This window comes from Mugil cephalus, chromosome 17 (assembly GCF_022458985.1).
Source record: "Mugil cephalus isolate CIBA_MC_2020 chromosome 17, CIBA_Mcephalus_1.1, whole genome shotgun sequence".
Classification (NCBI taxonomy): Eukaryota; Metazoa; Chordata; class Actinopteri; order Mugiliformes; family Mugilidae; genus Mugil; species Mugil cephalus.
The window spans coordinates 22560010-22584365 of NC_061786.1; the positions used below are offsets into that span (position 1 = coordinate 22560010).

Sequence of the window (24356 nt, forward strand, 5' to 3'; positions counted from 1 at the left end):
ATAAAGGCCAAATGTAAAACAAATAAAGATGCTTGATTCTCTTGTTCTTTCTTGTGCTGGTGACAGAAACCAGCGCTCAGTAGACGGCATGTGTCTCTACTGGACACCTTCACTGCAAATGTTAAAGAACATGATAGATAGATAGATAGATACTTTATTCATCTCAATGAGAAACAGTCATTTCAGTTGAAATATTTAATTAAAGCCAGTTATTTAAAAGTATTAATTTTAATTTAGAAACTGAACAGCCAGATGTTGTTCCACATTTACAGACAAAAAAAAAAGTGTACTAGCCTCGCTTGTCCTCAGCTATGCAACAGAAAAAGTCTTTGATTGGTTTAACCTTACAAATAAACTAGTGGCGGAAGTTTTTTTGTAGTAAACATACCAATAAAAGTAAAAATACATCATTACAAGGAAAGATTCGTCACGAAAACACTTAATTAAAAGTATTATCAGCAACATTACGCAGTCTGACATTATTAAAGCTAAATTATATCAGTGTGTCTGTAGCTGCTGAGGGCAGAGCTAGTGTACAGTACTTGTATATACTTTATATCCAGGGTACAACAGATAAACCTGAGGGGTTGTGATGATGTAATGATCACTAATAACCATGACTAAAGACCATGCAAAGACCCGACTCTTCTTCACTTGGCGTTTCCATCTTCTCCTTCTGTGTAACAAATGAATCTACAGGATGTAACTGTTCATGAACTCTGACTCGTCAACTGCTCAATGATAAATCTTTGTGTTATGTCTCCATCTAGTGGTAATGAGTTGAACGGCACTAACCGATTTACATTTAATTTCACTGTAAGAAACCTGATGACCAGCTTTGTTGTTAATACTAACCACTGCCAGTTCACCCAGTCTTTCTTGTGCCATGGAAGATCTCAGGTAGTTCTTATTAAGCTTAACTGTAGATGCATCAGTCACAATTGTGTGAGTGTTGCGTCTGTTCACAATTGTGTTAATTAATTAACACAATTGACATTAACACCTGCCAACCCGCCAAATAGGGATGAATTTCAGCTGTGGCGGGAAGCACAGCCACTGATATGGCCTAAATATGTGCCACAAATGCTATTTATTTATTGACGCACCACTTCACATGTTCAATGAAATGTTATTCAAATGAGGGGGCTGTCCACACTGGCTGAACGTTCACCGATTTATTGATCGATCCATGAGTGCACGGATCGACTGCACATGCCTTTTCACAGTTAGCCCGGTAGCTCGGTTGCTAATATAAACATGTCGGTAATAAAGAGTAGATGCCGGCGCATTCATGGACAATGAAGAGTAGACTCAGCATTGACTGCTCATGTGCAGAAACGTCGCCGCCATCTTGGACCGGTCTAAACTCAGCCTCCAGCTGCAGCTGCTAAGGTGTTTACACAAAATACTGTGCAGCTTCTCCCACAACAGGACACGAGGAATTACTGTTCACAAGTAAGACTGAACACCTCTATTGGTTATTGATTCACTAGTTACTGTTACGGTCTGTCTCTTTCTTGTGTGACATTTCAGAGGTTGTTGAAAAACACAGATGTCTGGTTTAAGTGCTCCTTATGTACTAGCATAACATTCAAATACTTGAATTTTTAAACGTGTTATTTAACAACAAAATCAGTTCAAGTGAATTTTGGACTGAATTTACGCTATGTATTTTGAAGTTACCTTAAATAACTATTACTATGTTCATTCATATTAATCATATTTATTATTTTACCATTGATGCTTCAGAATGTAAGGGGAAGGGATACAGATAAAAATGTCTTTTGGCTAAATTTACAGACGAAATGTAAATATTAGCAGCAGTACCTAGTTGCAGCAGTTAGCAATCTTCATTAGCATTGATATATTACTTCATTATTTATCATGAATTTAACCGTCAAAGCTAAGCTAGGTTTAGCTTCCTTAGCTCGCCACTATTGACATTAGCAGTATTAGCTGTACGAGCTAACGTTCTAGATTTGCACATTTAGCTATTATAATACAAATTGATAATATGTCACGTCATGAATTTGATCTGGTTTAACAACAAGAAATTGGAGGAAAGTTAGATTTCACTTTAGCTGAATTTAGCAGACGGTTAGCTTTGGCTAAAACCGAAGTCTAAGTTTGGCAGCGCTGTTTTGGGCCTATGAAGTAACATTTAATACCAACATTTATTTGTATTTAATCATTCACTTAAATGCTATAAGTGATTTTATGTGTTGTAAATCAAATGACTCAACTAGTTTTACATTTTTTAGGTTTCAAACTATGTAGCATTTAGCTTTAGCTTGCTAGCGTTTGGTGGTTGTGTAAAGTTCAAAGACCTCGAGCTAAATATGAGACAGGCGATAGTTTGTTAACTTTTATTTGGAGCGACATCCATCTAATAATCAACAAAACTGTTGTGAATAAAATATTTTGCCAAAAGTAAGTAAAGGTAAGAGCAAGCTCATTAGGAAAACAGTTTACTTCTGTCATGTAAAATGCAAAATCTTGGAAAAAATAAATGTAAAACTGTTTCTGGGTGCAAATCACAAAGAGAGCAGTTGATGTCTTTTTAAAAAAGAACATTTGCATATAATGGGTTATATATAGTGCATATAACCCGTATTTATGGATGAGTACAAATTTGTGTGGGAGCATCCAAACCTTTTCTAACAATCCACATTAACATCCAGTAGGCAGCGACATTTGGGCAGGGAGTGGAGATGTCCTACGGTCCGTGAAGGCGCGTCGCTCCGCTGAGAGGCTGCGGGTCTGCGGCTCTGGAGGATGAGGAGCGGCGGGGATGCTGCTGCCTCCTCTCCGCCGATCACACGCTCCATTCCGCTGCCGTTTTGAAGGGAAGCAGCCGCTGCCATGGCCTCGGACAGTAAGTACCCACATCTCCTCACCTCACAGCCGCCTCCGGGCCTGGTTCAGTCATTGTGTTTGTTTTGCCGCGTCGTTGCAGAAGATGCGCTCTGTTTACAGGTTTATTCATATGGGCTGACGGGGAGGGACATTATGTGCAGGCCAGTTTATCCCGTTTCCATCTATTACTGGTGCGTTTGGTTCATAGCGACGTAATTTGATATTTAACACCATGTCCCAGTCAGAAAAGAAGACAAAATGTGTTATTTCCCTGGTCTTCCTGCAGAGACTCACCTTACAGTGGATTTGTGGCACATAGTGGAGAGTTGATAGTTGCCTCATCATGGCCACTTCATGGAGGCCTGTCTCTATCACATCTGCACAGTACACTGCAAATATTATTCATCTGCATTTGGAAAATAAATGTAGATTTATTTTATTTTCCATATGTGCTGCTGTAACGAGAGCACGTGTGGTTTAATGCACGTGTCTTATAAAACAAGATGCATAGTCGTAGTTTTAAATAAAGCGTTGGACAGGATTAAATGTTTAAAATGACATAACTAAAAAGAAAATACTGTATTATTTTATTATATTCTAATATATCATAATATATAGATGCAAGAATAATCCAGGATGTAAAACAAGAGTTTATTATTATTATTATTCCTGACATGTTTTATCGTTATTCTGCATTGTTCCAGTCCTCCTGTGTTCCCTGCACATAAAGGTGACAAAAGTAAACACAACAGACCAGTCATGCAGGATTAACAGAACCTTTACAGCTACATGCAGGTGAGCAGTGAGAGGAAAGTTGTCTGCTCAGGTTTTCTTTAAGCTTCGGGTGGCGAGTGTCTCTTAATTCAAACATGACACGACCCAGAGAGAGAAACAAACAAACACACACACATAAGAAAATAGACTGACCAGTCGATTTAACTGAGCCAACATCTAAAAAATAAGAAACAAAAACAAAATCCAAGCCTGTTATAAATGAAAGTTAATATCAATTTAAGACATAAAACATTAAGATATTGATATATATTTATTATACCAATAATAATATACTCCTTTTATTTTGAAGGAGCAGGACTCTGAGGAAGGGGGTCAACTCTTTATGTCTTGAAGTCAGTCAGTCTTTCTGCCTTTAGGAAGAAAACTTTTAGCTGTAAAAATCTGTGGAGCCACTGAGATAAATGTGTGATTTGTGTCTTTTGCGTCTGTGTCTGGATGTGACTTGAGAACATCCTCAGATTCATCCAGCTCCAGTGAACAGGAAGGAGCAGTCGGCCGTGAGCTCTCCATCCTCTCTGGTTATATCGTGTCCTAGTTACAGACCGGTCCGATGTCTAATTCATGGCTCTGTGTGTGTGTGTGTGTGTGTGTGTGTGTGTGTGGGGGGGGGGGGGGTGAACTACCTTCAGATCCATGTTTGTTTGAGATCTGGAGCTAATGGTGGCGGCTATAAAAGTTAGATTAGAGTTGTTGATCCACAGTTAAACTGTCTCCTGGGTTCTGTTTTACTGCACTGCTGCCTCTTATACTGGTTCTTGTGTTGGTCCCATGTTGATTTGTGGTAATGTTGTGTGTATTTCTGGTACCTTTATGTTTATTTAATATCTATCTGTGGTCATTTTGTGTCCTTCTTGTTGTTTTACTTTATTTTATTGTCGTTTCATGTTGAATTTGGAGATGATGTGTATTTTTGTGCTTATTTTCTGTCTATATGTGAACTTCTTGTGTGTGTTTTGCATCATTTTTATCGTTGTTCCATGTTTATCTGTGGACATTTTGTGTCTTTTTTGTCATAATTTTATGTCAGATTCTGGTAATTTTGTGTCTAATTGTAGTTATTTGTGCACTTTCGGTTGCTCTGCATTATTGTGTATTGGTCCCATGTTGATTTCTGGTCATTTTCTTTGTGTGTTTTTGGTAATTTTTTGTTTATTTAAAGTCTGTGGTCATTTTGTGTCTGTTTGTTGCTTTGTATTATTCTGTATCAGTGGACATTCTTCTTTAGCTTCTCTTCTTTGTGTTTATTTGTGATTATTTTCTATTTGTGGTCATTTTGTGCACTTCTTGTTGTATTGCATGTTGATTTGTGGACATTTTTTGTCTATTTGTGATCATTTTATGCCTATTTGTGGCCTTCTTGTGTGTTTTGCATTATTTTATTATCATTCCATGTTGATTTGTGGACATTTTGTGTCCTTTTCTTTTAATTTGTTTGTGTATTTTTGGTCATTTTATGTCTTTTTGTGCTTGTTTAATGTCTGTTTTGTGCTCATTTTTTTCATTTTATGTCTTTTTGTGCTTGTTTTAAACCAGATCTATAGTGTTGGACTCTACTAATAAATTCATGGAGCTGCTAAGTTTAAGTTGAATCCTTCTCTGTTGTAGCTCTGTATGATTAGTTTTTATTTTATAATTAAAACCTCTCAGCTGACGTCAGTCTTATTAGTTGATGCTGCCACATTAAGCGACTTGTAATTTTTCTGTGGCGCTTATTGTCCCGTCCACTTTGTCCACCTTCCTCCCTCTTGTTGTGTCTCGGACGGGTCCAGGAAGGGACAGACGTCCGCCTCGCCCTCGGGGAGGCAGGAAAACCTCGATGAGTGACGGCTCAGGCTCAGGAATCAGATTTCATTCGAAAGGAAAGAGGGAGGACAGAGTTTGGAGAGACAAGTTTGTTCTGGATACGAGGGGGAATAAGTGTTTGTAGAGAAAGAAGTAAAGAGAAGGAAAGGGAAGAATGGCCAGCGAAGGAGGAAGGACTGAAACTCAGGGAGCGAGAGAAAGTAGGTGAAAGGATGAACAGCTTCTCATTCTACGACTTATTCCTTGAAATTAGAAAGAGATTGATGATGGAGGAAGATATAAGACACTAAATCTTATTTTACATCAGAGAAATGTGCAGTTTTACTGAAGCTCTGGTTTAAAGTAGAGGACGACTGGTCTCATCTTACAGCTGGTGGATTAACACCCGACTCGTTCTGGACGTAGAGAAGAAAACATATCCACACAGAATAATTAGATTATTATTATTATATTATAGTTATAGACGCAGGTTACAGGAGGACGTTAAGTGTTTGTGTAGATGAGCTGAGCTAAGCTGAGGTCATAAAGCCGTTGGATTCTTATTGAGAGAGAGTCGTGGTTCAGCCCTTCAGCGACTCACAGGGTTTTTATTTGTTTGCTTCTGTCGTTGAAACAAGTCGCCGTCTAAATAAGCCTCTGACGAGGTGTTGGTGCAGAAGTGGCTCCAACAAACGAGAAGCGTAACACAATCAATAGAGTCGCTGATTAATTTCCTTAATTCATTTCTCTGTGGCAGTTTTTGTGTTTTTCTGCTCTTTAAAGTTCATTTAAACATATTATTGGTCATTCAGCAGTTTTGTGTGACCATTTTATGTCTAACTTTTGCTCATTTTACGTCTGTTCATGCCGATTCTGAGCCTTTCTTGCTGTTTTGGCTCCATTTGTTTCCGTTTTCCATCACTTCCCTGTTCTTTCATGTTGATTTGTGAGTATTGCATGTCTGTTGTTGCTCCTTTTATCTTTGCTTGTGAGCGTTTTGTGCGATTCTGGTTATTTTTGCAGCATTTTGAAGTTGTTGTAGTTGTAGTGCGGGCATTTTGTAGTAATTCTGTGGTCATTTCCTGTGTATTAGTAGTTATTTTTCTCCCTTCTTGATGTTTTGCACTATTTTATAGATAATTTTGTGTCTTTTTGTGGTTGTTTTAAAGCTTGCAATTAATTTTAGAGCCTGAAGTGTTGAAATTTGAAGGCTAGATGTTTGTTGGAGGGCTCTCATGTTGTTGTAATGCAGCCTCTCACCAGGAGGTGGCGCCAGAACTCTATTATTGTAAAGCTTAGTTTCCTGATAACTTTCAGTTACTGATCTATTACTTTTAAATCACGGACAGACAACAGATGATACAATAATTAACATTTGTAGTTTTCTATTTTCTATTTGTAGTTTTTCTAATTGAAGGGTTGAAGAGTGATTCTTTTAGTGGATAAGTAAAAAAAAATAAAATAAATAAACTTTCAAGGTGCAGCGGTGAGAAATTGTGACGCTGTCGAGGTGTAAAATTTAAAAAAGCCTTTACTGAAAGTGGCCGACGCATTGTGAAAGATAATTACTTCGGTTGCTTGTTTGTTCATGATGTCACTTCCTGGTTTCACCTCTATAGGTTTCACCTGCGTCCTCATTGATTGATTGGTCACATGGATGCAGGGATGAAGTGTAGGTGCATTTTATCTTTCACAATGCATTAGGAACTTTTAATGAAGGTTTATTAGATTTTGAAAGACTGCCTTAGTCATTGTACTGCCTTTTCTAAACCAGATTAAAAGTTTTAACACTAATCAGCCAATAAAACACTGAGCCCTTAAGTTGGAAGAATTTAAAAACAGAGAAAAAAAACAAGCATTTCTGGGGTATTTGGACAGTCACCAGTCAGATGACTTTTCACTAGAGCTAATGTTGATAAATGTTTGTATCTTTGAAATATTAAAGAGCCATTGTTATGACTGAGCTATTTTTGCAGTTTTTGCACAAATTCATGCCGCTTTGTTGCTGTTTTTATTTATTTAATTTATATTTCCGCTTTATTGATGTTTTAGTCTTCATCTATACTGTTTTTATTTAGTACGTATATACTAGAGTGCACAGTTTCATTCCATCTCATGCTTCTGTATGGTTGAATCCTCTCTATCGCCCCCTGGAGGATGGAGGTTTGTTGTCTCTTGGATATTGAGGACCATGTTTGAGGCTCCAGAGTCTGTACCTCTGAATCCAGCTTGTCAAATCCAAACTACCAAGTACGCAAGTCAAGAATTTTACGTCCTAGATTAATGCCCCAAGTCTACCTCCAACTTATGTCCAGCTTACGTCCAGATGTGTCCTTGAGAAAATGGACGGGGCAAGAACACATCTGGGTATTTGGACTTGACTTGGTCAGATGTGGTTTATAAACTTGGGCAGCGACTCATGACGTTTCACTAGAACTTGTATTGATAAATGTTGCATGTTTGTCTCTATCGCCCTCTGGAGGACGGAGGTTTCTTATCTCTTGGTTTTTGAGGCTGACGTTTTGAAGTTTCCGTACCAGGTTTCTCGTTGGGCTGCTGGGTTTTCACAGGAACACAAAAACAGATAAGAATACATTTTAATAACCGGCCCATGTTTTACGCTCTCTGTCGCCCTCTGTAGGACGGAGGCTCTGAAAACCTCACGGCCTCATTAATACTTTTATCATCCGTCCTGGAGCTTGTTTCCAGGTGTAGTCACTCCTGAGTGTTTTTTTTTTTTTCCTTTCCTATTCACCATCTCTTCCATTTCCACCCCGAGACGCTCGCTCTCGTCCTCCCCGGCCAATCAGGACAAACAAGACAGACGGCGTCATGGTAACGTGAGACCTCCTTCACACGTGGGTGGGAAAAAGCACATTCATTACACCTTAATAGAGCCAGTGGACTGTTACCAGGGAAACTATGATTTTCAGGTGTGTGTGTGTGTCTTCCGGTCAGTGCGTTCAAAAGTGAAAACGTGATGTGTTGATGTAACTGGGTTGATTTGACCCCTCATCCTGAGAGCAACAGCTCGGCTGTTTGTGTGTTTAGTGTTGCAGGGTCAGTGAACGTCACACGGCTCTGGACTTTAAATGAAGATCTGATTGTGGCTTTCACCAGTCACTGGTTTGTGTTACGCCGCAGCGTTGTAGCCTTCACATGTTTCTGTTGAGTCTCTTTATCGTACGACTGGTGTTTGTTGCGTTCAGGGACCGGCTTGTTCGTTCGGTGCATGTGATCAGACTGGTTTAGGATAATCATTGACTTTAAATTCCCCTGGTTGTAACTGCCACAGGTTTAATTCCTGTGATATGTGACGAAGACCTTAACGCAGAATGTCTCGGCTCAAACATCCGCTTGGACTCCGCTAAGATTTAGTGGGACAAAGGACAGAACTCCAGATCACTGTGACCTTGCAAAACGATTTCTGAGACTATAAATCAACTTTGGAGTGTGATTTCTTAGGAAAGTCTTTTACAAACTGTCTTCACGCTCGGTGCAAACGTTCACTTGGGAACATTTGAACTCAGTTCAGCTCAAACATCCACTGGGACAGTTTCATGGCCACAGTTCAACTCAACATTCATGTGTTTGTAGCCGACAGGAAGTCTTTCAGCCCGCGGCCTCATTTGTGAACGTCTGCATGAGTTTCCCTGAATAGAGACTAATGAAACGTCCATTCCACCTAAAGGACCGACTGATTAGAATTTGATGTCCAATTGAGCTGTGAGCTCGCGTCCCTTCCCTCTCTGCTGAACGTCTGGTCCCCTGGGACCAGAGGATTAACAGCTTAGATTTAGTGGGTTAAAGGACAAAAACAAATATTTTTAGACATATATCTACCTCTGAATGCAAGATGTCAGGAAATGAAACGTTCAAATTCTTCAGATCAGATCTCAGGGATGGAGACCTGGGTGTCCAACAGGAAGTCATTCAGTCAGCAGCATCGGACACTTATGAGCACGCTCAGTGCTGCTGCATCCATTGGACAAAGCGAGAATCTTAGGACGGCATTAGCTGATTAATCGTTAATAGAAATAATAATTTGGTGCATCCATACTAGTATTTATTTTTTTACAAATACTTATTTCAAACAAATAGATTTCATGTTATTTGTATTGGAGAAGAAGACGAACATCCAATCAAAAAGCCGCCTTTGATCATGTGACCTCAGTGAATATTTGTGCGTCTGCCTGGACTGAGAGACGTTCAGGGACAGGGTGAAAAGTCTGGACCAAACATGACTTAACTGCATCACTAGTTTAGCTGAACAGATTTTTTTATCTTAACTTTGTGGAGGCAGAAAATAACTAGTGGGAAGTCGAGTTTGATCTGGAAATTATTTTGTTACGTGAGGTTTTCTCACGTTAGCATACGTCTCAGTTAGCATTCGTTAGCTCGGCAATTCAGACTATTGTCTACTGGTAAATAGTTTTACTTTTATCTAACTTTTCTACCTATTGCTGCTCAAAGTCTTTACAGTCACAGAGGTTGAGTGTGTTGCTCAGGGACACTTCAGTATGTGTCACATCCCAGGGATTGAACCTGTAACCTCTCTATCTACTGAGACACAGTCGCCTCTATCGTCTCCAACAAGAACCAAATCATCATCACAGTCATGTTCTGCTCCTTCAAGTCAGAATAAATCACCTCTATTAGCTGCATTTAGTGAAAACACCAACCAACACTGCAGATACATCCACAGTTATTATAATGGATCATTAAAGAACGGTTATTTTTACTCTTACATGTCCTAAATTAGATAGACTTTTACACCTATTTTGATGCTTTGCACACTCCTGATCCATAGAAAGGATAAAGAATGTTAACATTAACACAGAGCCATTTTCCAAAAACCAATCGAAAGGCTCCGTTCAGTCTGAGCATGCTCTGTCTGGACGTTTCCTCAGGCCAAAATATGGCAGGAACCAAACAGAGAGGTCTTTGGAGGGGCCAGTAATGATAAAACTGTAAAAACAATAGCATCTACTAGCGTCACGTGACGTTTTCATCGATCTACACGTCACATGTTTGTATAACGGCCGTTCAGATTTAAAGTAGTGGTTCATGTAGACGTCAGATCAGAATAAATCACCTCACATGGAAACAGCTGACCTGAAACCTTAAATCAGAATGAGGAGAAAGTAAACCTGGCTACTGATTTATAGAGAGGAACAATCTTCTGGCTTCTGCCCAGAGCGATTAGAAACCGTGATAATAAGTCGAGGAAAGTTGAGGACTCAGACTCAGACCCACGTTAATGAGTCACCTTAAAACGAACCCAGACAGACAGAAGGTTTTTATTCATTGCCTAAAAGAAGAAAGAAAAATCCACAAAGCCGCATGTTCCTCCTCCTCCTCCTCCTCCTCCTCCTCCTCCTCCTCCTCCTCCTCGGGATCACTCGTCGCTCTCATTAATTAGCAGTAACAACGTGGCGTTCGCTGCCGCTGCTCCGTCACTGATCCAGCGTCTCACATCAAAGTGCTCTCGTCTCTCCTCTCCGGCTCCTCACTTCAAAGCCGAGGCTGGAAAAGTCAGCAGCTGCATCGTAATCAGGGGATGAGGGTTTAGTATTCACGCTCACAGGCAGCGTTTCTTTATTTTGCTTCATTTTAATCAGTGTTGCTTTTCGTTCTCTCCATCTCATTAGCCTGATCTCATGCCTCTCATTGACTTCTGGGTCACATCGGCGCTCTCATCCGTGTTTGTGCAATAATTCATCAGGTTTTGCCTTTTGCACATTCAACACACGGCTTCACTGATTCGTCAGTCGTCTCCATTTGTGCTATTTTTACCTCCGGCGCAATAATTTAGCTACTTCTTTAAATATTTCCACAAATAAGTCTTGTTAGAAATGAGCAAGTGAATGGAAAGTGGTGGAATTAAAGTCGTGTGTGTGTGTGTGTGTGTGTGTGTGTGTGTGTGTGTGTGTGTGTGTGTGTGTGTGTGTGTGTGTGTGTGTGTGTGTGCAGCAGGTGTGAGGACAGACTTTGAGCTGGGGGGGGTCCTTCCTGTCCATCTGGATGTGAGACAGTAGGAGGCTCAGAGTCTCCAACACTGAGCTCAGTGTGTTGCTGTCAGAGCAGCTCAGAGGGGAAACTCCGCTTTACAGCCGCACCCGAACACACCGTCCCAAACACTTGCTGCTGTGCTGCATGTGGAAGTGAATGCAGCACATTGTTTGTTTGTTTTAGTAATTTCACGTGTTGTGAGTTTAATCAGAGAGAATGATGCTCAATGAGGTCAATGCAGATATTTCTAAGTGCAAAAACACTTTCTGAGCCATAAATCCACTTTTTAATGTGATATGACAAGTTAGCTTTTACAAGATGTCTTCAAACGTGGCACAAACATCAACTGGAACTCAAGGATGAACAAACTAGACTTTGTGGGTCAAAAATCCAGGTGACTATGAATTTGCAGAACTAAAGTTCGTGGCCATAAATGAACTTTTAGATGAAATCTCTCAGTAAAGCATCTGAACACATCATCTGAACTCACTCATCCTGCGCTGCATTCACTTTAGGTGATTAAGTTCAGATGTTAGTCCTGAAATGAGAAGGTTTCCTTTTACTTGCAGTATGATGATGAAACCTTAAGCCCTCATTAATCTTTTTAGAACTGAAGAACTGGATGAAAGATCTTCAACAAGTCAACTTTGGATTTTGGATAAACCTGGATGAGCTTCTTCAGCTCGGTTTATAGTTCGGTATCACTTCTATGCTTCGACTTAATCAGAATCAGAATCAGAATCAGAAAAAAACTTTTAAATTAGGAGGGCGAAGAGCGGTTCACAAAATAAGAGCAAGAGAATTTCATGTCCCGCTCTCCTTCCTGCTTCTCTGTAAATGTGCCACTGGTTCTCAAGGATGAACAAACTGAGGCAAAAGTCAAAAATCCAGGTCACTGTGACTTTGCAAACTAATGCAATAATTCAAGAAAGCTTTTTACAAAATGTCTCCGGCCGCTCCTGAACGCACCATCCGAGCACAGTTACGGCTGCGCTGCATTCACTTCAGCAGGAGGCTGTTTAATTCAGATGTTAGTCCTAAAATAAGAAGTTTGGTCTGTGTCGATCTTTTCACTCGTAGAGCGATGATAGAATCCCAACTCCCCCGAGGTACAAACCGAGCTTTTTCCATAATCCAATTATTCACCTTGAAGTCAACTTTTCATCATGACCCACAGAGACACGACCGCTACGCTAACAGGGAATTAAACCAGAAATGAACTTTTTAAAGCCTGTCGCTGAAGACCCACTGGACACAGTCACAGCAGCACCTATAAAAGGGAAGTCTGCATGTTTTCAGCCTCGGTCAGGTGGTTATTTCAGGACCTTTCAATCCTTTCAAAGGACATAAAATACGTCTGAGCTGGCAGCAAACTGTGAACTCATGCAGGGACTCGTCTCTAACGTTAATAACACTAATTTCAGATACATCAGGCAGGAAGTTCCAGTTTCACCTCTGTCTCTTAAGATGAAAAGATTTGCCAGGAACTGGGTCCAGAATGGAAATAATAAACTGAATAAGTGCAGCAGGCTCTTGAGGAGAAGGGAGGCTGCAGCTGTTATTTCAGTGCCACGTGCAAACAGCTGACGTGAGTGGATGTTTTTGGGTTCAGGTTTGTGAGCTACATCTGTAACGGGAGGAGAAAAAAATAAACCCACACACACTCCTACGCCGCGCGGCGCTTTCTCAGCAGGACGTCCACTCGTCTCAGTTTGCTGCCATCGATTTCTGCTTCGCTGCAAACGTTGCCGTGGAAACGGGAGACGGCACTCGCACCCCATCACTCTCTCCCTCCTCCTCCTCCTCCTCCTCCATCATACGCTTCTATTCATGGTGCTGAAGGAGGCTGAGTACTACGAGGTGCATCGCCTCAACTCTCTCTTCACACTTGTTTCCTTCAGTCTGTCCTTAACTCGTCTCCTTTCCTTCTCATTTGGTCTTTCGTCCTTCCTTCCCTATAAGTCTGCAGAGAGGTTGTAAAGGCTCTGGTCCACAAACATCACAGACATCACAGCCGTTTCTAGGAGTTTATTCAACTCAGAAGCAGGATTTACGAGCAGAGAGTTGCATCTTCCACCACATCCTGGACATTTTCATTTTACTGCACAAATTGGGAAAAAATTAAAAAATATTTTCTCGTTACAGCAACTGTTTGCAACATGCAATACAGTGTGCAGAATATTTACCACCAAGAGCAATATATTGTGTTGTCATTTGAAATTTCCACCCACGTAGTTAATGTTCGAATGTATTGCTTGAGTTAAAAAGAAACTCATCAGATTTATATTTGAAGAATTGTTTGGAGGATCTTTTTACATTGTTGGACTTAAAATTTAAAGAGAGGGATGAACTTTTCTCTGAGCTTTGCAGTTCTTATAATGACTAGCAAACCGGCTACACAACAAATTTTCCCTAATGTCTCTAAAAGACGAGGCTTTGAACCAAATGGCCTCAGCCAACAGAGAAAAACACGCAGCCAAACATCACATTTCCCAGTCAACAGTTTATTCCTACGTCTCAGTATTTCATCAAAACCAATAACATCTGACAACAAATGCAGCTGATATCAACTATGCAGCGTATGTTCCCCGACAGAATCGGATCCTTACGCCTCGACATCAAACGTGGTGAATCTGCAGATAATAATCAAAACAAAACCATCTTGTAATAAATGAAATCTTTGCACTGATGTGTTTGGTGAATCGTTTCCCTGGGAAGTTACACGTCATCAGTGGAATGAGATGAAATGTCAGTATTTTTATAGATTCTATAATGTGAACAATAGTAGAATTTAATATAATAGAGGCTAAATGTTGTATTTGAAATCAGTGGTTCTTTGTAGCCACATTTTCTTTCAAGAGGTAAAAACTTAATGAATCACATGGTATCATTTTCTGTTTTTTACTCAAGTTTTTATAGGATACGTCTTTCGTAGAATCCACCAGTGATAAATGTTGATGTATTTGTAGCTTATTTGCCTCTAATGATTTTTTAGAGCTGTGTTCTTGCGATAGAGACCTTTGTTTTGATTAATGAGTGATGCCTGTGGTCGTTTGCTAACAAGCTCATTACAGAAAACCATTAGCTTAGCACATTATCTCGTCCTTCCACCTCTGTGCAGGAGGAAACACCTTGAACAGGTAGAACGCGTGAATGCACAGAAAGATGTTTAGTTTTAACTTTCCTTACAGTGACACCGACTGAAGGAAACCCAGATACTAAAGTGTCACTCGTTGTGTCTGTGTGCATCACATGTGCCATGCGTGTCGTGTGTGTTTGTGTGCATGTGTCCAGACTGTCTGTTCGTCTGGTCTGATCAGTGTGTCATTGTGTGTCCCCTCTCCCTCTCCCTCCTCCTGCCAGTCACCCCGGAGGCCATCGGCTTCCTGTCGGCGGTGGGCGTCTTCATCGTGGCTCTGGCCGTCCTCTTCCTCTTCATCAACAAGAAGTTGTGTTTCTCGCGTGTCGGCGGACTTCCCTGCCTCGAACAACACGGGCGCCGCAAGAAGAACCGGCCGGGGATCCGCCAGGGGCTCGGTGAGTTTCTGAGGAACGTGGTTTATCTGTGGAAGCGTTTGGAGCGACGAGGTTTTAGTTGGACTGTTCATTGGTTTCCTCCAGTCACAGATGAATATGTGGTCAACAACAGAGACTTTTAGTTGTGCACCACACACACATGTTCCTACATAAACCCCAACTCTTCACAAGGCTTTAAGAACTGAAGACTTGGATGAAATATCTTCGTGAAACCCTACAGTCTTAGCCCTACTCCTAATCCTAGTCTTAGCCTTAGTCCTAGTCCTAGTCCTATTCTTAGCCCTAGTCCTATTCTTAGACTCCTAGCCTTAGCCTTAGCCTTAGCCTTAGCCCTAGTCCTAGTCCTATTCTTAGCCCTAGTCCTATTCTTAGACTCCTAGCCTTAGCCTTAGCCTTAGCCCTAGTCCTAGTCCTAGTCTTAGCCCTACTCCTAGCCCTAGTCTTAGCCTTAGCCTTAGCCCTAGCCCTAGCCCTAGTCCTAGTCCTAGTCCTAGTCTTAGCCCTACTCCTAATCATAGTCTTAGCCTTAGCCTTAGCCTTAGCCCTAGTCCTAGTCTTAGCCCTACTCCTAGTCCTAGCCTTAGCCCTAGTCCTAGTCTTAGCCCTACTCCTAGTCCTAGCCTTAGCCCTAGTCCTAGTCTTAGCCCTACTCCTAATCCTAGTCTTAGCCTTAGCCCTAGTCCTAGTCCTAGTCCTAGTCTTAGCCTTAGCCTTAGCCTTAGCCCTAGTCCTAGTCCTAGCCCTAGCCCTACTCCGAGTCCTAGTCTTAGCCTTAGCCTTAGCCTTAGCCCTAGTCCTAGTCCTAGCCCTAGCCCTACTCCGAGTCCTAGTCCTAGTCCTAGTCTTAGCCTTAGCCTTAGCCTTAGCCCTAGTCCTAGTCCTACTCCTAATCCTAATCCTAGCCTTAGCCTTAGCCTTAGCCCTTGAAGAAGAAGAAGAAGAAGAAGAAGTCCCTTGAAGCTCAGTGTGGCGTCATCCATCTCTTGGCTCATTCAGAAACGTTAAAGAAAGGTGGAGCGTGATTGGAGCTGAGGCTAAAGGCCGCTAGCAACCTGTGAGGACGCCCATCTGTCTCTCAAAGCAGCCACGCCCTGAATCATGCATAAATAATTATAGTTTAAACAGGTAAGTTCTGTAAAACTCGCTTTTAGAACCTCAAGTGGACATTTGAGGAACTGCACTTCTTTTTGTGGTGCTTCATTACCAAAAATCTTTATTTTTCTGCCAATTGCCAGAACATGAGGTGCACGACAACTGAATAAAACCAGCCAATATGAACACTACCCCATTTTTAAATTTGAACATGGGGCAGGTCAGATCATTACACCTTGATTCCAGTGTTGATGCTTCCAAGCCTGAATGAAGCACCATAACTAATACATTTATTTCAAAAAGAGAAAAGCTGTCTCTGTTTTTCAGATTGCACTTTGCGAGTAAGCGCTGCTGCTTTCATGTTCAAGGTTTCTGTGTTATACAAGCTGACACTCCCGTACGCATTAAACCGTTCAGCGATGGGGAGCGAACGTGGGCGAGTTTGAATTCGTGCAGTGATTTCTGTGGGCGAGTCTGCATGAGTGAAAGAGCTGCGTGAGTCAGCCACATACTGCCACAAAGCGCACAACAACAATATTCACATCATAAAACCTTGAAGAAAAACCCGGCACAGAGAGAGAGAGAGAAACACAGAGAGCACTGAGTTTGTGACTTTCTTTCCATCATTTTTTTATTCCTCCCACTAGTGCCACTAATCACATAGTTTTCCTTAAATTCAAACATCCAGGAACGAATGTTAACATCTTAAAGTGAAGATGTGACGTTGGCTGTGGAAACTGTGCTAGATGGTTTTATAATTTATAAACATTTTTAGTGTCTTTATGCTGCGAAAGTCACACAAAAGGGCAAAAGACCAAGAGCTGCAGTTCATTAAATGGCCACTGGAGGCTCCAAAAGCGCCTTAAATCCCATAGGGCTCCAAGGTACGAAGCTAGCTGTAGAAATTGTATGTAACTGACCTTAGGATACATTTTTACTGTGTTTATACCGTGTTAGACGAAAAAGAAAAATGAAACCAACATAAAGTGCTAACAAGTGCGGTTCTTCTGATGACCACAGGGGGCTCTTTAGATCAGATAAGTGGCTCCTGGACCCCCTGCATATTTTTGATCTAACCCCGAGGACGCCCCTTAGCCTCAGGGTGGATCAAAAATTATCTTAGCTTAAATTCAAGAGTTAATGTGAACATGCAAATTAATGATATTCCCACAACACCTTCCTGCAGATGTTTCACAGTAAGAGCATTATTACGAATTATGAATGAGGTATATTTGTGTAAGATGTTAATGTAAGTTTGTGTTAACCGCATCATGCACGTACTTTGAACAATGCAACCAGGAGCAAGACCTCTTCTTAAAATATAGTAAATTACACTTGTGAAACAGATGTAATTAGAGAAAAAAAATCTGTAGTTTAGGTAGATAAAGGTGTCAGTCACATTTGAGTAAAATAATCCTATTTCTATAAATGTCATATGATCTTTTTTTAAAGGATATTTCATTTTCACAGACCCCTTGTAATTGCACCACCGACCACTAGGGGTGTGTGGACCCCTAGCTATTTATCGGGGAGAATTTATAAAGAAGTGTTAAATTTATATTGTTTTATTCAAAATGAAGGGCGTGTTTGCTTTGACTGACCGATGGGCATGTTCACAGATTTCCAGCTTCACCTCTCTGAAGATTTTTGAATTAGCTTGGAGTTAGGTGGAGTTAGGTGGAGTTAGGTGGAGGTAGGTGGAGTTAGGTGGAGTTAGGTCGTCAGCCACTTCCAAGATGGCGACATCTGAAAAACATCGCTCTGTTCTCCAAAACCCACTCTTCAGAAAACATCTGAGTTCATCCATGTTTTTAAAAAGTCTTTTTTGGGAGGTTTGGAACCAGACAAATTAAACAGGAAGTGATTCAAGGCTTTTGTTGCCTAATTATTTAAACACTTCTCAGTTTTCAAGTGGAAGGTTTTCTTTTTGAGCCTTGTAATCTATTGAAGAGTGTAAATCCTGCAGAATGATTCAGTTCTTTCATCCGAAAAATGAGAATAAACTCAGAATTAAACAAAAATGTACATTTATATCAGCAATTAAAGAAAGAAAAACACATTCCCTGTGTCCGGCTGCTTTACACTGTGAGTCAAACAGAGCAAACATTGATCTGGTTCGTCGGTTCCTCACCTGCAGCAGGTGGAGCCTAATTTCCAGGTGCTTCCTTGAGCAAACAGCATTTCCAGCTCAGAGTTTCTCCACCGCATTCTCAACTCAAACTCACACCTCAGGATCTCCACAGGACCAGGTAGGGACTGTTTGTGACCACAGGTTCAGTCAAACTGTGTGAAAAATGTAGATTTAACCTGGAAACTCTCTGTCTGGTGAAGTTTTACCTGAAGAAAACAAGAAACGCAGTAAAAAAGCTTCACGTGTCTGAGATATGTTTTCAGAAGCAAAGGTGTCGTGTTAACATCCGACTGAAGTTAAAATCCAAGATGGGACTTTATTTATTATTTAGTTGTGACTCTTATGAGGATTAAGAGCTTTACTGTGTTTACATTACACTGGAAACATTATGTACAGCTTTATGAAATCTCTATTTACTCACTGTTTAAATTTACTTAGTTCAGCCGTTCTGACTCCACCTCATCTCAGCTTTGTGACTGTGTGTGTTTCATGTACGTTCTGTAATTAGAGCTGCAGGAAATAATTATTTTCTCTGTTTATCCATTAATCATTTGGTCCAGAAGATATCTCGTGATAAACTCCTGATAATCATTTTTTTTTCAGTGCCACAGCAGCTGGGGTTTCTATAGCAGATTAAAAATAAATAAATGTTGAATTAAATAATTAAAAAATAGATAAAAATGTGTAGGTCCTGGAAAAAGGTCACTTCAGTAAAGGAGAATTAATGTACAAAAACAATAAAATAAATGTTTAAATTATTTAGTTCGTTCATTCATTCATTAAATTGAAAAATAAGTAAAACTGTAAAGGCAGAAAATACAAATAAATAAATGAATATGTTCTGAAATAAAGAGACATTCATAAATCAATAAATAAAATAATTAATAATATTAAAAAGAGCAATATGTGTACACACAATGAAATAATCAATTAACTCAAATTAAGTAAATTCATAAATGTAGAAAGACAAATATATTTTGATGTATCCATTAATGATTCATGTTTGCAAAAAGTATTAAATGCTACATTTTGAACCAAAGCTTATGACTGTAACTAAACTAAAATATGGTTACCATATGTTCAAAAATGAAGAATTTAGTTTGGTAATTCTGGTGAATATTGAGAGTGTGGTGCTAATTGAGCAGCCTCTCCATCTAAGACTAGATTCAAACTGTGCTCTTAACTACTGGACTACCTGCAAAGATAATGGGAAATAATGGGAAAAAAAAGAAACAGCAGGATTTTTATGCAGCAATCCAAAATTAACTCAGCAGGTGGCTGCGGAATAATCACTCAGCCACATTACTTCACTGTGAAAACCTTTAGACGACCAATCAGCCGCCACCGCTCGCCCACTCAGAGCGCAGCATCCTTCCTGTTGTCTGGGTAACCATGGCGACCGCCCAGGTAGCCACAGCGACCTGCGCTTTAGCGCAGGAGAAGACAGGGTTGATCGCTGCACCGTCGCTCATTCAGCTGTTTATGACAATTATCATTAAATTGTGAAGGGAGAGAAGTGACACTCGACCCCCGCTTACGAATTATCGTCAGCAGACGCACAGCTTTTCATGTGTTTCACTGCCCCGCAGCACCCACTGCTCCCCACATGCTGTGTTTGTGTTCGTTTATTATGCTTTCAGAAAATTGTCTCTGCGTCCTTGACACTGGCAGAAAAAGCGTCACATCACAAGGGTTTGTTTACCAGAGCTCTAGGGCCGGAGAGCGACGTTGATGTTACTGACGTTTTCTTTACACTGAAATGACCTGAATATAATAAAGTGTTTACAAAGCAAAGCAGAGGAACTATGGATTTGTGCATTTTCTCTTTGAGGGCCAAAACATTATGTTTGGTTTAGCTATATCCCATTTAACTCTCAATTAATTGATCAACCAACCAAACCAAATGTACATGTAGGTGTGGTTCCTCTTTCATTTTGTCACCAAAAATCTCCCCATTTAGTAGGTTTCAAACACATGGGACCAATGGAACCACTTCACTGAGCTGTGGTCCATGGCAACTGTCAATCATCATGTTGTCTCTTCCTGTTTTTGTAGCATCAAACAAGTAAAACAAACCTAAAACTAAACTTTTTTTGCATTATATTACCTACCTACCTGAGGAGCCTTTGCAGAAATTAAAGTGTGCAGAAATATTTTCTTTGCTTTCGATGTTTGATTTTTCCAGCATCTTGACAAAGACTTGGCCAACTCAAGCTTTTTTTTTACAGTCTATGATTAACTACTACAGGTCACTGAGTTCGACTGGGCCGTGATGAAAAAAATAGTCATGTGTCGTCTGCATATCGATGAAACTTAATTCACTTCTCCTTTGATTTGTCGCAGCTTTCCTTCCGTCCAGTTTTCCTCTCCTCTCCTGAACTCTCCTAGCTTTTCCCGATTGTCAATCCCTCTCGTTTCCCTCTGTGTTCGCCTCCCTCCAGTGAACAGCTACGGCGACGACGATGACGACGATGCCACCACCTCCTCGGGCAGCGAAGACGAGGTGCTGAAGCAGTTCGAGATCTCGGTGTCCCGCTCGCAGAGTTTCCGCAACGCAGCGACGAACTCCGGTGAACAGCAGCAGTCGCAGCAGAGTCATCTGTCGTTGGGTCGACGCCACAAGTTCACCCGCCTGTCAGACCAGGAGGAGGGCAGCACTGAGCCTTCAGACTGTGAAGGCACCGCACCCAAAGGTATCTATGATGATGGCAAATGCCTTTTTATTCACGCTGATGTGTTCCCTCTCTCTCTGATTTTAAACCAGAGAGAGGTGATTATTTATTTCACTGCGGCTAAACGAGAGGCCTGAAACTCCCGACAAGCTGAAAACCAGAATGATCTTCCTCTAATCGGTGTAAATACTGATTTCACTGCAGATTAGAGGCTATGAAGAGCTCACAGTGGCCCAGTGAGGTTGGACTCTGCTGTGATGGCAAATAGCATCAGTTGCAGTAACATGTGTTTGTGCTCGGCCCAAGAGGATTAAATAAAAAAATTTTATTCGTCTTTTGTGGTTAGGCTGAAAACTTATTTATTTCAATCATCTTGTTATTGACAAAGAGCCAACTCCTGGATTATGTTCCCATCATGTTCTGAGGCGAATAACAAGAGGAAATAAGTCTTCATACCAGCAGGTGGCAGTAGTCTGTATTCATCATTCACAAGATGACACAGGAAAAGCTATGGCTGTGGAGGGTAAGAAGCTAGGAAGAGCTACTATTAGCTAGGAAGCTAGGAAGAGCTACTATCAGTAGGGAGGCTATGAAAGAGGAAGAGCTACTATTGGGTGGGTGGCTAGAAGTGAATGTCTACTATTAGCTGGGAGGCTAGTAAACAGGAAGAGCTACTATTAGTTCAGAAACTAAGAACCTAGAGAGAGCTGCTATTAGCTGGAAGGCTAAGAAGCTAGGAAGAGCTACTATTAGCTAGGAATCTAGGAAGCTAGGATGAGCTACTATCAGTAGTGAGGCTATGTGGGGAAGTGCTATTATTTGTTTGGAGGCTAAGAACCTAGGAAGTGCTGCTATTAAGCTGGGAGGCTAGGAAGCTACAAAGAGCTACTATTAATAGGGAGGCTGGGAAGCTAGGAAGAGCTACTATTGGTAGGGAGGCTACAAAAGGGGAAGAGCTACTATGAGTTGGTGGGCTATGGACCTAAGGAGTGCTACTATTAAGCTGGGAGGCTAGGAAGCTAGGATGCTCTGCTATTAGCTGGGAGGCTAGTAAACAGGAAGAGCTACTATTAGTTCAGAGGCTCAGAACCTAGAGAGATGCTATTAGCTGGGAGGCTAGGAAGCTAGGATGATGTACTATTAGCCGGGAGGCTAGTAAACAGGAAGAGCTACTGCTAGGGAAGGCTAGGAAGCTGTGTCTATAGCTCTTCCTGTTTACTAGCCTCCCAGGTAATAGTAGCTCTGATTTAAACCACAATTATCTTTTGTGCTGAGAAATTTAGTTTAAAAAAAACAAACATTTCCATGTGAGCACCGGGCCGATGTTTGGACTGAAGCTATAACTCATTGTCTCCGTCTTTAAGAGAACAGCTGGTGGGCGATGACCCTGTTCGGTCAGGTCGCTCCGTCTCAACTCGTAGATTATGTTTTCCATCTTTAACCGACATGTGAGCACCGCGGTAACACAACCCACAAATGAACGACACACAAACAGACACACACACACACACGCCGATGACTCACCCCGGCCGTTGCCGTGGCGACGTCTCCATGCAGCCATTGATATAACTGTCAGGCCGACCTTAATGACGGAGAATTGGAGATAATTGCTATTGATTGGTCTGAGGTACAGACTGTTCACAGAGCGTTCCTCTGTCAGGAAAAGGCCAAAGCCTGACAGGTTGAACAATGTGGCCTCGGTTAACACACAGCGCCGCTAAACAAGGTTTAAGAAGCTGCTCGGAGACCTAAAAATCCTTGTGGCTGAACTAGAAGGTGTAGCCTTTAGTGTTCGTATCAGGTCTGCAGGTGCTGCCTCCGTTAGCCACAATCACACTGTCGCCTCATGAGTCATATTTATGGGAACATGCAGTTAGAAGAGATGCAAATGTCTCTCAACCTACGGTTAAACGCTTTATATATATATTGAAATATATGGAAATTCTAAATTTCAGATCAAGGACCCCTAAACTGATGAGAGATTCAGTAGGGACCCCTTAACTATATGTGTTCTATATTAAACTCAGCCTGGTGCTGTTCATAAATATACATTATTATCATTCTGCATTCAGTAATAAGCTATTCAGCTAATACATAGGTTCACATATTCATTTTTTTACTTCAAGCATGTGCAGCACTGAGTAGACCTGGCAGAGTGAACGTGTAAAATGCAGCCTCGTGATTGGCTCAGCAGTGATAGGGGCGGGGCCTACTGTGTACAGGAAGCTTAGATTGACAGGTCTAGTGTAGAGCTCTGTGTTAAACGGTGCTGCATCCATTTATCGTTTTACTAAAATATGTTGGATTCATGTTAATGTTTATTTAAAGAAAATTAAAGTTGTGGGGAAAAATGTCTAATCAACTAAAGATTTCTTCTTTGTGCCTAATAAATCAGTTATGGTTAAGACCCTGATTAGACCTGAGACTGTTTCCTTGATCGTCTCTGATTGGCTGAATGAAAACCTCACTGAGAGGAACCAAGTTACCAAATATGGTTCCTTGCCCCATAAATGAGTTTTAAAAAAAACCCTGTCGTGTTTGTGCTGCAGAAACAGAGGCTCCGAGCCGGCAGGGCTTCCAGGACCCGCTCTCTGCAGCGCTGGAAGAGATGGAGAAGGCGTCCGCCGACTTCCTGGACGAACCAGCTGCAGACGAGGCCTCGACCGCCAGGGGAAGCCCCGCCCCGAGCACCAACCGGCAGGCCGCCGACGGCAGCGAGGACACGGAGAAGATTCTGGATCAGGACAAAAACGAGGCCACGGACAGCTCCTCCACCTGGAGCCCGGAGGTACTGCAGCCTTGACATTAAAGACTCTGAGCTGGTACCATCTTGTGTTTTGACGATATTAAAACTACATCATGACAACACTGAGAGAAAGATTTCAACACACAATTTAATTGCTTGAAGAAAAAAAACTATTCAGTCCAATGTCACCTCAGTTTAATAAATGGTGTCTTGAACCATAGACAGTATAAAGATGGAATTGCTCCGCTAAAGTAAAGTCAAAGCCAGTAGAGCTCCCCCTGGTGGCTGGAGGCTGCAACATAGGTCATAAGCCCCGCCCCATTCGTGTTAAAATTCTGTAAAATTTGTTTGGCTCTAAACTTGCAAGATGGCGCTGTATCCCTGTATCTCTGGGAAAATGGCGTCAGTTTGGCCAATGAAAGGAAGTGGAGACATGTTGTCCATATTTATATACAGTCTATGTCTTAAACCATGAATTTCTTCAAATCAGCTGAAGAACTGAAACCTGAAAACATATATACTTTGAGTAAACATCGCTGTGCTGTTTGAAGCAGTGACTGAAAAATCTGTGGTGATATAGATGAGTAAAATAAATAAAGGTCATTATTGAGGGAATATGTTATTTAACTCCACGTGTTCTTTTAAACATAGATAGATTCTTGTTCAGATTAGTTTCTTGTTTAGTTTGGTTCTCAGCTCCAAGGCCAGAATATTTTAAAAGGCTCATCACTTA

At 41.1% G+C, this 24356-nt stretch overlaps 1 protein-coding gene across 3 annotated transcripts in view; it reads left to right on the forward strand.

Annotated features, from left to right (window-relative positions):
* Positions 1-1350: 1350 nt before the first annotated feature.
* Positions 1351-24356, forward strand: part of syt16 (synaptotagmin XVI) — a 29242-nt gene continuing 6236 nt past the window's right edge. The window contains exons 1-5 of one of the 3 annotated variants that reach the window (XM_047610786.1): positions 1351-1455; positions 2682-2875; positions 14740-14982; positions 20647-20898; positions 23427-23665. In XM_047610786.1, the coding sequence (XP_047466742.1) occupies positions 2863-2875; positions 14740-14982; positions 20647-20898; positions 23427-23665 (747 nt within the window). In that variant the 5' untranslated portion in view covers positions 1351-1455; positions 2682-2862. Of the gene's footprint in view, positions 1456-2666; positions 2876-14739; positions 14983-20646; positions 20899-23426; positions 23666-24356 lie in introns of those variants that run through there. The other 2 variants (XM_047610788.1, XM_047610787.1) reach the window with 2 other exon arrangements.